At 36.6% G+C, this 12,065-nt stretch overlaps 2 protein-coding genes across 4 annotated transcripts; one reads left to right on the forward strand and one right to left on the reverse strand.

The window, feature by feature from the left end:
- Positions 1 to 1,021: 1,021 nt before the first annotated feature.
- Positions 1,022 to 4,302, reverse strand: LOC103493419 (ABC transporter G family member 9). Its single transcript, XM_008454137.3, has 3 exons — positions 3,531 to 4,302; positions 2,824 to 3,152; positions 1,022 to 1,894 (listed from the first exon to the last, which is right to left on the reverse strand). Exons 1-3 carry the CDS (start codon positions 4,255 to 4,257, stop codon positions 1,223 to 1,225), a joined length of 1,728 nt encoding a protein of 575 aa, XP_008452359.3. The 5' UTR covers positions 4,258 to 4,302; the 3' UTR covers positions 1,022 to 1,222.
- Positions 4,303 to 6,484: 2,182 nt separating this feature from the next.
- On the forward strand, positions 6,485 to 11,822 carry LOC127150048 (uncharacterized). Of its 3 annotated transcripts, none has more exons than XM_051086780.1 (6): positions 6,485 to 6,602; positions 10,283 to 10,396; positions 10,691 to 10,906; positions 10,982 to 11,173; positions 11,255 to 11,609; positions 11,695 to 11,822. In XM_051086780.1, the coding sequence occupies exons 3-6, from the start codon at positions 10,724 to 10,726 to the stop codon at positions 11,706 to 11,708; spliced, it is 744 nt and encodes a 247-aa protein (XP_050942737.1). In that variant the 5' UTR covers positions 6,485 to 6,602; positions 10,283 to 10,396; positions 10,691 to 10,723; the 3' UTR covers positions 11,709 to 11,822. The 3 variants fall into 3 exon arrangements, with proteins under 3 accessions (XP_050942737.1, XP_050942738.1, XP_050942736.1); XM_051086781.1 differs by lacking the exon at positions 6,485 to 6,602 and adding an exon at positions 10,041 to 10,190; XM_051086779.1 differs by lacking the exons at positions 6,485 to 6,602; positions 10,283 to 10,396 and having other exon boundaries at positions 10,612 to 10,906.
- Positions 11,823 to 12,065: the final 243 nt, after the last annotated feature.

A 12,065-nucleotide genomic window follows, 5' to 3' on the forward strand; every position in this document is an offset into this window, starting at 1 on the left:
GGGGGGGGGGGAAGTGATGACATTAAATAGATTCGACAAAAGGGGGTGATGGGTTCTCACCAAGGGGTGGCTAGCCGAATGGTCATATTGCAAAGGGGAGGCGGTTTTGAGTGAATTTGTTCCTTCTTCTTTGTGTAGATGGATACCTCCGATTAGAGAGGGTCTGAAGCTGAGCGTCGACGTTGCATGTCACCTGGAGAAACTGGAAGTGGGGTTACAAGCGGTGGTTTAGGACTGCCGTGGGCCTGTGGTTATGGCTTAGGCAATCTTTCGGTTGGGGATGTTTGATGTTAAGCCTGGTGAGGTGAGCACCATTTTTTTTGGTCTATAGCTGCTGGAAAGATCGGATGGTAGGGAATAAATTTTGTAAATAGAAAATGTAATAGGGTTGCCGATGAGTTGGCAAAGTTTGCTTTTCAATCTTGTTCCTTCTATTTTTGGGTTGATGTTTTACCCTCTTGGTTGGGCTATGTGGTTCACATTAATTAATTTCTGACTTTGATACACCTCTGTCTCACCGCTAAGGATATTCAAATGACATGTCCTACGAGTTAATAAAACATAAGATGTACAAGCCCATTTCATTAATCAACCACGTCACTGACCCAAAATCTTGCTTTCGCTGAAAATATTTGTCCAAACTAGTAAAGATTTTCAAGGATTAATACACAAATTTAATCTCCTAAAGGCTTGTTTTAAATTACTCATCACTTGAAAGCCGTTTAACATACAAAATTAAGATTAGAAATTTTGAGAAGTAGATAATATAATAATAATAAAAAAAAAAACCGAACCAGAAATACAACGAACCTAAGACAATATTTTGTCTTTGTAATGGAAGCATAAATTTGCCAAAAAAAATTCTCCATATGTACTCTTGCAATCCATCACTAAATGTTTAGATTACTTTTTTTTCATTTAAAATTATATATTTTTAAAACTTCTAAAAGCTAATTTCAAATATATGGTTGCATAAATGGTAAAAGAGAGAAAAACTTTGATTAAACATACATAACCAAAGGAACAAAAAAACAAAGGAAAAGTCTCTAGCCTTGAAATATGAGTTATTCTAATATACAACTTAAATAGCTAGCCCAATCAATACCAAAAGTTTTCTCAACTTATTTCCCTCTCTTCAACCGAAGAAAGTTAAATTTAAAACACTCGATCTCAAGATTATAAGAAAACTAAAATGATGATAAAAAAAAAAAAAAAAAAAAACCTAACTCCTCTTGGTGACACCAATCCTCATCAAAGCAATGTAAGCAATAAGACGATATCCAACAAGCATAGCAACCATAGCCAAAACGGCAAAGAGTTTCCCATCAAGACCTACTTCTTTAATTGGAGGGAACTCTCCAACTTCACATACTCTTCCTCCATTATCCTTGCTTGGACATGGATAAGTATCACTACCTTTATATTGAGATATCAACAAAAGCTTGTAACTGTAAGTACCAATTGAAATGTACTTTGTCCAAGCAATAAACTTTGGCACATGTTGAACAAAATAGCCTGATGTTAGTAAGAAACAAAGCATTATGACTGATGCAAATGTTGTGGCTGATGTTTGGTCCAAAACTAGGGCTCCCATGGCCAGGCCAAACCCTTGGGCAACTAAAACACTTAAGAGTAGAGAAAATAGAGTGGCGAAGAAGTTTGCCACTGTTCGTTTCAACCCTGCCATTGCGTAGATTATGACAATGAAGACGGTGGGAAGGATGAGCTCCATCGGGAGGTCGGTTGTGGTTCTTGAAATGAAGTATGATGAGAGCCTGTACATTCCTGAGGATCTTTCTTTCTCAAGAATCATTCGTTCTTTTGGGAAGGTGTTGATGGCTTGCAATAGAGGGAAGAAACCCCAGAAGCTTGAGGAGAAGTAGAATAGTCCAATCTACAAAAAAAAATACTTTGTGGTTATTAACCCTAACTAGTTTTGTTTCACAGGACGGATACGTATATATGTGAGAAACATACCAAGAGAGGCCACGTAAAGGTGCACTAGTCTAATACTGGAAAACTAAATTTCTACTTTTGTTGGTGTTTGCAAACTATAGTTTCAATTTTTATACTATATAATAATGTTGAGTAGTTTATTCATCTTCTACTTCTTTCTTTATATGAGAAAGAAAGATTTAAATCCTTTCAATAATAATGACCAACTTTTCTTTTAACAAAATACTAGTGAAAGTAGAATCAGGCCGGGTCTACCAAGACAACATTTTTAACACTTTCATATGCCATACTCCATCTCCAGGAGGTGCATTTCCATCAAAGGATAGTTACACAACAAGAGAGCTAGAAAACGACTCAGAACAAAATCAAATTTTATCTCTTCTCTAGATTTTTTTTTTTTTTTTTTTTTTGTGTGTGTGTGTGAGCTTGCTATTTTATTATTCTTCTCTCATCCCAAAATTGGGCTCCGAAGTTTCCTTTTGTGTTGAGATAATTGATGTCTTGCTTATATCTCTACAAGATTATTAACACATAATAGATCATGCATACAGTAATTAAGCAAAAATAATACTCTACAAATGGTTTTACACACAACTTTTGGTTCTGAATTTCTAAAGAAACACCTATACGTCTTTTGAAAATGGTAATTTCTAGCCTCAAATACTGGCGCTAAGAAGTCCTTTAAACCCTATCAAGCATATTTTTGATAATGTAAAATTGACTTTCTGAATGTTTAAAAATGTGTTTTTAAGTGAAAAAAAAATAGTACTTTTACAAAAATGTCAATCCAAACATTCGTTTAGTTTAAACAAAATGAATAAATTAAGAAGCGAGAAAAGAGAGCATGAGAGATCGAGAGATCGAAACCTTATCTTGTAAATGTGTATCATCAGATTGCCACCATAAGAGTCCACATATGAGAGAAACAGCTAAAACTTGGCCAATCTTGAGTGCAGAAAAAGAATCATGTTTTCTTTCCTTAATTCCTCTTCTTAAAAGCACACTGAATTGTTGGCACCAAGTTGCAGACCAACGTCCAAAGCTCTTGTCCTCTGCTCCATGTTCAACCAAATGATGTTCATCACTTTCTTGTAATTCTAACAGCAACTTTTCAGCTATAGCATTGTTCTTGTAACATGAAATAAGTTTCTCCTTAACCATGCCTGCCTCCTCTTCTGCCTCATTCATCGACAAACCTACAAAACAATAATTCATGCAACACCACAGTTGTAATTTTGTGCCACCATTATTGAAACAATTGTAAAGTGGAGAAAATCACTTTTCGTCACTTTCAACATTGCTCCTAAGCAACGTCAAATTGATCTTACATGGCAGTGTGTTGAAGAGTGATTTTGATTTTGAAGAAAAATGGATTTTAGCAATTTCAAAATCACTCTAAATATGATGTAAATAATGGTCCTATATTGATACCAGCATTGATATAGTTTTTTAATGAACAACATATTTAATAAAATTTAACTTTGTTACTGTCTTTCGAAAGATTATATATAGACAAAATATTGAAAAGAGCAATTATTATTATATCAAAGAAAAGATTAAGAAAAAGGACATACCATTAGAAAGATCCAACAAGAAATCAGAAGGGTTCATAGGCACAGAAGGAGAATAACCAAGAGATGAGAAATAATCCATAGCTTCTGATCCCTTCCCAAAATACACAGTGTTACCTTCAGAAAGCAACAATATCTTATGAAACATATAAAAAAGTGTACTAGAAGGCTGATGAATAGTCATCACCACAGTCCTTCCACCATTATTAGCAACCTCCCAAAGAGTCGAAACAATCCTCTGAGCCGTTGTCGAGTCAAGACCCGAAGTCGGTTCATCAAGAAACAACAAACTAGGGTTTATAAGCATTTCTTGAGCAATACTAACCCTTTTTCTCTCTCCCCCAGAAACCCCTCTAACCATCTGATTCCCCACCACACTATTCTTGCACTTGCTTAAACCGAGCTGCGAAATAACCACCTCGGCTTGACCCACTTTCTGTTGTGTCGTCAATTCCTTCGGCAGGCGTAGAAGAGCAGTGAAAACTAGGGTTTCCACCACAGTCAAATGAGGAAGAAGAATATCATCTTGTGTAACAAACCCTATATTTCTTTTCATTTTATTGGAGAAAGGGTTTTTGTTGTAGGAAATGGTTCCAGTTAGTCGACCGCCGCCTAACCGACCTCCCAGAGCCGTCAAGAGAGTGGTCTTGCCGGAGCCTGATGGACCCATCATAGCTAACATCTCACCAGGACGAACCACTCCATTAATTCCTTTTAAAATGGTTTTCATCTCTTGAGATTTTGAATTCTTGGGTTTGATCTTGTAACACACGTCCATAAACTGCCATTTTCATTATATATAATAATTATATGAACACGAACACGAACACGTACATAATAATGAAAGCAAATTAATAATGCTTACCATTAATGTGAGTGGGCGATTTGCTTTGCCTAAAAAGGGTGTGTTGTTGGAAGATTGAGATTCGATGTCACCCATTTTGATATTGTTTCTTAATAGCGGTTTGTACAATAATATGAGAGCTGAAAGAAGATGGATATGGGGGCATAAAGAGAGGAATTTTCTTGGTACAATGCCAAGTGCGAAAGGAAGCACTAAGCAAATTTTCGATTGAATGAATATTGAACGAGAGTTCTTGATGTTAAAAGAGTTTTTTTTTTTTTTTTTTTCTAATTAATGACGAAGATATTATTTTCTTTGATAATCTTTTAACTCTATGGATCTCTCTTACTTAGCTTAACGACTCTTTCAGCCTTTCTTTCCTTAAATTAAGCTCATCGACTTTTTGCTTCAATTTTTATATATTGAAATTCAATATATCATTATTTATTTATTTATTTTAAAAAAGAGTATGTTATATATTCAAGAATTTTGAGTGAATCCGAGTTATATTACCATGGATGTCTCTAATTATTTTTCATTTCAAAATTTCATCATTTTGATGTTATATTTTTATAAATAATTTTCATAAAATTGAAACCTTTGTCGCATAGTTTTATAAACTAGGGTTTTAATAGTGGAGTCTTTTAAAAAATATAACGACAAAATATTTTCATGACAAAGAACAATTTTGAAAACGGAAAAAGTCCACAAACCTACAATGAAAAATACAAAAAATGTCACGTCAACATGGCTTGTCGCACCCATAATATATTTGATACACGATCCTCGCCTATTATAATTGCTACACAATGTTGAACCACGATCGTTTAAATTTGGCTACACGATCTATTAGATATGTATTCACTACGATTTTCTTAAATTTTTTTGTACACGATCGTTTTGATTTAGCTATTGTTTGGTTCAAGATTTGATCGTTTAGATTTAGGAAGTCAAATATAAACAATTTTTTATTCAATATTCTTTCGTACGTAATCATTTAAATTTGGCTATTTTTTGGTACAAGATAGGTTTATATTTGGCTATTTTTTGTATTTAGATTTGGTTATTCCTTGGTACACGATCGTTTAGATTTGACTACACATTGGATAGCCAAATCTAAAAGATCGTGTACCAATATCAAATCTAAACGTGTACCAATACCAAATAACAATTTGAAAAAAAGATAGAAGAAAAATAGAACTTTTATATTTTGTACACAATCTTAACCAAATAATAGTTTGAAAAGAAAATAAAATTGTAGAAGAAGAGGAAAAGTTGATGGAAAGGAAAGACAAACCTGAAATATTTTTAAAAAAATGGTCAATTTCATGAGTTTTTTTATTTTGCTACAGGCGCTATAAATATTTTGGTGTTTTGTTATATTTATGAAAATTTTCTTTTAATATTCTACTTAAATAATTATTTCTAGTTATATGGTTTTATTCAATTAATATTAAATTGAATTGAATACATTTAATACGGTAGAAAATGAAAAATATTTAAGAGGTTTTTAAAAGGTGTTTATTATATCGAGGGTATTTGTAATTTTACCTCAATGGAAATTTTCAATTAGGTACATCTTCTTTCTTTTAGGGTCTGTTTGGCCTCTAATTTTGAAACCAAGTGGGCTTGGCATTTGTTTGGCCTACAGTCTGAAAGCAAGGGTAAATTACGCAGTTTCAATGTTTTTACAAAATAAAAAGGAAAAACAAATCTCTCTCCTCTTTCTTTTCGATCTCTCATTCACTACAAGAAAATGGAGCATTCCCGACGCCGAAAATCACGTCGGCATAAAGAACGTCGGAAATAAGGGCTTTCCCGACGCCCTCAACAACGCGTCGGGAGATGCGTCGGGGAAAACAATCTTTCCCGACGCACCACGAAGGCGTCGGCAAGAATACGTCGGGAAAAGGGGCTTTTCCCGACGCCGTGCACAGTGCGTCGGGAGCGGCGTCGGGAATAGGGGTTTTTCCCGACGCCGCGTGAAACGTCGGGAAAAGGGGTTTAATGAGCGTCGGGAATTCCCCTTTTCCCGACGCAGTCACGCGGCGTCGGGAAATCCCCTTTAAATTCGTTTCAGTTCTGTATTCACAGAACCGAAGCCGAGAGGAGAGGAGAAAAAGAAAGGAGAAGAAGAAGAAGTCGCCGCCGGCCGTGCTTTCCTTTTGTTCCGCCGCCGTCCGTCGCCGACCGCCCTCGCCGTTGTTCCTCGTCGCCGTCTGCCACTTTAGGTAAGTGAAATATGTAAATTTATTTAGTTTAAGTTTATGTTTTAGGGTTTTTTTTGATAAAAATTAGTTTAGGGTTATTTTTTATGAAAATTAGTTTAGGATTTTCTTTTGGAATAGATTTTTGTTTGTTAAATGTATTTTTGTATAGAGTGTGTGTAATTTGTAGTTGAATTGAAATTTGAAATTTGAATGGTTTGGGATTTTTGTTTTAGAAAATTGAATAAAATTGAATGGGGGTTGAATTGGGGGAGGGGTTTATTGTTAAATTGGAAATTGAAATTGGGGGGGGGGGGGGGGAATTTATAGTTGAATGGAAAATTGAAATTGGAGGGGGGGGGGGGAGTGGAGTTAATAGTTAAATTTAAAATTGAATTGGAGGGAGGGGGTTTAAGTTAAATTGAAAATTGAAATTGGGGGGGGGGGGGGAGGGGAATTTATAGTTGAATGAAAAATTGAAATTGGAGGGGGGGGGGGAGTTAATAGTTAAATTGAATTGGGAATGTAATATGTGTGTTAAGATTTGTTTTTGCTATCCTGCAGTTATGGTAGCTTTTTTGTTCTGAATTTGTTTATGTTTGGGATGGCTATCCTGCAGTTATGGTAGCCTTTTTTTGTTTTGAATTTGTTTATGTTTGGGATGGCTATCTGCAGTTATGGTAGCCTTTTTTGTTTTGAATTTGTTTATGTTTGGGATGGCTATCCTGCAGTTATGGTAGCTTTTTTTGTTTTGAATTTGTTTATGTTTGGGATGACTATCCTGCAGTTATGGTAGCCTTTTTTGTTTTGAATTTGTTTATGTTTGGGATGGCTATCCTGCAGTTATGGTAGCCTTTTTTGTTTTGAATTTGCTGGTATCAAGGGGTGGTAGTTAGGATAGCTTGAAGTATTTTGTTGTTAATAATTAAGTTGTGTTGGCTATCCTGCAGTTATGGTAGCCTTTGTAGTTTGGAGGGGTTTGTAGGATGCGAAGATATTTTGAAGTATTTTGTTGTTAATAATTAGGTTGTGTTGGCTATCCTGCAGTTATGGATAAGGGTTGGATGAAACTTAGAAATAAGTTATCCCTTGAGTATAGACATGGAGTGACCCAATTTTTTGAATTTGCCAAATTTCACGTTGATGCTTACGGACGATTGAGGTGTCCATGCAAGAGATGTTTGAATTTAAATTGGAGCTCATTAGAGGGTGTGAAAAGACATCTGCTGACTATAGGAATATCCCCCTACTACACAGAATGGGTGTATCATGGAGAGTCATTAAGCTATAGAGGTACAGAAAACTTTGAGGAAGGAACTAGTAGTAATCCTTTTAATGAAGGAACTAGTAGTACACAATTTAATGAAGAAGGTGATATCTTTGGTATGCTAAATGATTTACAAGCCCCTATTGAACATGAAGAGGAAATAGAGGAATTTCGTTTGGAAGATGAAATGGCGATGAATGTTGGGGTAAATATAGATGAAGATACAACAAATAATATATTTCAGGACTTATTGAATCAAGCACGTAATGAGTTGTACCCCGGTTGTTCTGAATTTTCGTCGTTGAATTTTTTGGTTAAGTTGATGCATGTGAAAGTTATAAATGGTTGGAGTAACAAGTCGTTCGACATGTTGTTAGAACTTTTAAGAGCAGCGTTTCCAATGTGTAATAGTACTATTCCTAGTTCATTTTATGAAGCAAAACGAAAACTTCGTGACTTGGGCTTGGGATACGAGACTATTCACGCGTGCAAGTATGATTGTGTATTGTATTGGAAAGAGTTTGCTGATTTGCAACATTGTCCTACATGTGCCACCATTGAATAAAACCCATTTGGTCAAATGAGTACCTCGTACAGTATGTGGCCTGTTGTGTTACTTCCTTACAATTTGCCACCATGGAAATGCATGAAAGAGACAAATTTCTTTATGTCATTGCTCATACCCGGTCCTAAATCTCCTAGTAGGGAAATTGATGTGTATCTCCAACCATTGATTGAGGAATTGAAAGACTTATGGACTTTTGGGGTGCGTACGTATGACTCTCTTACAGGTCAGTTCTTTCAGCTATACGCAGCCTTGTTGTGGACGATTAATGACTTCCCGGCGTATGGTGACCTATCAGGGTGGAGTACGAAGGGGTATCAGGCATGTCCTATATGCATGAGTGATAGATCGTCCTTCGGGATACGAGGTAGAATATCTTTCATGGGACATAGACGCTATCTTCCACAGAATCACGTGTGGCGTAGAAGTAGGCTACACGATGGAAAGGTAGAGCGTAAGGCTCCTCCTGTGGTGATGAATGGGCGTGAAATATTAGAACAACTAGATCAGTTGGAATTTCCAATTATGAGTAAACATCCTTCAATACAGGATAAGAAAAGAAAGAGAGCTCTTAATTGGACGAAGAAAAGTATTTTTTTCAATCTTCCTTATTGGTCGAGACTTTTGTTACGTCACAAACTTGATGTAATGCACATTGAGAAGAATGTTTGTGACAATTTGATTGGTACGTTATTGAACATCGAAGGGAAAACGAAGGATACCACGAATGCTAGGTTGGACTTACAAGATCTGAAGATAAGAAAGGATTTACATCTTGTAGAAGTGGGTAACCGATTGGTGAAGCCACATGCGAGCTACACGTTGACTACCAGTGAACGAGTAGAGTTTTGTAAGTTTCTGAAATCAGTTAAGTTTCCCGATGGATTTGTTTCCAATATATTGAGATGTGTGCATGAAAGAGAGGGGAAAATATCAGGACTAAAAACGCATGATTGTTATGTTTTATTACATCGACTGCTACCAATTGGTATTCGAGCATTCTTACCGAAGAACGTATACACTGCTATAACCGAATTATGTAATTTTTTCCGTGACTTGTGCGCCCGAACGATAAGAGTAAGTGATCTAGACAGATTGCAAGCAGATATCATAATCATACTTTGTAAGTTGGAATCATACTTTGTACGCAATGGATGCATCGTTGGTGGTGTAAGATTTCACACTATTGAACTTGATTCTCGACGTACTACTCAAAATAGTGGAATAATGGTCATTGGTGAAAGCGATGCAAATGGAACTGGAGACAATAATTTCTACGGTGTTCTGGACGAAGTGTTGCACGTACAATATCCGTTGGGAAGAAATGTATGGCTATTTAAGTGTCGGTGGTATGACACGGACGTAAACAAAAGTCAAAGAACGACACACATTGAAGTAGGGTACAAATCTCTCAACACATCCCGATTTTGGTACGCGGAGGAACCTGTAATTCTTGCAACTCAAGCACATCAAGTTTTTTATGTAGATGATCCAAAAAATGGTATCAATTGGAAAGTTGTGCAAGTCATCCAAAATAAGCGTATTTGGGACGTGCCAGAAGTGGAGGATGTTCAAAATGACCATATTAATATAGTAGAAGTTGTTGTAAGCCACCAAGTGGATGACCACATCGAGGATGACACTCTATGCAGAAATGACGTTGATCCCACAATCGTTGAAAGACCGGTTGTGCGTCATGTCACTGACGACTTCATCGACGATGTGGATGAACACTTGTCACATGCAAGCGATGAGGAATTATAGTGACAAATTAAACCACGTATGCACATATTTATATCTAGTTTATATATTTTGATTCTAGCTATGTGTTTGTATTTGGTTATTGAATGTTTGTTTTTTATATGTCCATAGTCATTATGTCATATCGACGATCAAATTTTATGGAGACGGACGATATGTTCCTCCAGTTTGAGGAGGATTTAGATAACATTGCGGGAGGGTCGTCATCTGTGGGCGACAATACGGGTGAGTCTAAGAATTTTATTCATTTTTAACTTACAAATATTTCATGTAGGGGTTCCTAACTTTATATCTTATTGTCTATTTATTGAGCAGGGTCTTCTTCTCAACAAACGACTCCGACTCCTAGGAGACGTGCGCAGTCTCGACTCTTGGAGTTAGAGCGCCACGTTGCAATAAATGGGCGCATTCCGATGACTCCGACTCCAGGTAATTAAATGCACTACACATTTATATATGATTTCATTTGAAACATATCTAACTTTAACCAATCTAATGTGTTATGTTTGTAATGTGCAGCGATTCTTTGTGCTTGATTTCAATGATCAAGCAATGAACAGGTTTGTTGAGCATCAGATGCTCACGACCTTTAAAGAGTTCCGGGCCGACTGTCATAAACATTTCAAAAAGTACAGCGACCCGGAGGAGGCTCGTGCCAACCCACCAAACGCATTGGTTGGACGTGATGAGGATTGGCACTTCCTCTGCGACCATTATATCAGTCGTGCATTCCAGGTATTTGTCATGATTAATTATGATAACAAGTTTTTATATGTATAAGAAATAAACAATATAATTGTTTTAATGCAGGAGCAATCACGGACAAACAAGGCTGCTAGACAGAAGCAGCCTTACAATCATAGTAGCGGGTCCAAGTCGTTTCTACAACGACAGTATGAGCTCGCTGAAAGAAGAGGGCAGCCGGTCGATCGTGTGGAATTGTTCCGGAAAACACACGTTCGAGCTGGGACATTCGTGTCGCAGGCCGTCGAGGATGCGCATGTAAGTTATACCCTTATTAATTATCCACTTTTATTATATATTTTTGCGCGTTACCTAACATAATTTTTAAATTTGTTGCAGAATCAAATGCTGGAACTCCAATCCCAGCCTACCCCAGAGGGTAGTCAGCCACTCTCTGAGGATGAGATATGCGATCAGGTGTTGGGTAGACGACCAGGCTACTCAAAAGGCCTTGGTTGGGGACCCAAGCCGAAGGCCCACAGAACGGCAAGTGCAAGCAGTTCGTCGACATCTTGTTCGCAGTCCACACAAAAAGAGATTGAATTACAAGCTAAACTTCATGAAGCTTTGGAACGGATTGAAGTACAAGATAGAAATCACCAAGCATTAGCTTCACAAGTGGAAGCTATGAAAAAGATGATTGAAGACCTAACTCGTGCACAACAGGGACCACCACATGATCCCTTGCCCTGCGGTACGTCGTATATGTCTCTATTATTCTTAAGTTTTTGCAATATATGATTATGTATTAAACTTAGTTATTTTTATACCATTTTTAGGACCGAAGGTGTAGAATGACGTGCATACGCACCTCGTTGGGAGATTAGGTCTTATGTTTATGTTTTTTGTATATTGAGAACTATATTTTCTTGTAGTCAACTTATTCGTATTATTAATTTTAATTCTATTTTTTAATTTGTGTTTGTATATTTATTAATTTAATCCAAAACGTCGCCAAATTTTTTTGAGCAATCCGAACATCATTGTGAATGTTTGAGCAAAATATTATAAGGAAAAAAGTAAAAATAAAATATTTAAAAAAATATATAAAAAATATTTCCCGACGTTCATTACGTCGGGAAAAAAACGTCGGAAAATAGGCTTTCCCGACGCCGTGAGATGCGTCGGCATAGACGGCGTCGGGAATAAG

Source organism: Cucumis melo, chromosome 6 (genome assembly GCF_025177605.1).
Source record: "Cucumis melo cultivar AY chromosome 6, USDA_Cmelo_AY_1.0, whole genome shotgun sequence".
NCBI classification, from domain to species: Eukaryota; Viridiplantae; Streptophyta; class Magnoliopsida; order Cucurbitales; family Cucurbitaceae; genus Cucumis; species Cucumis melo.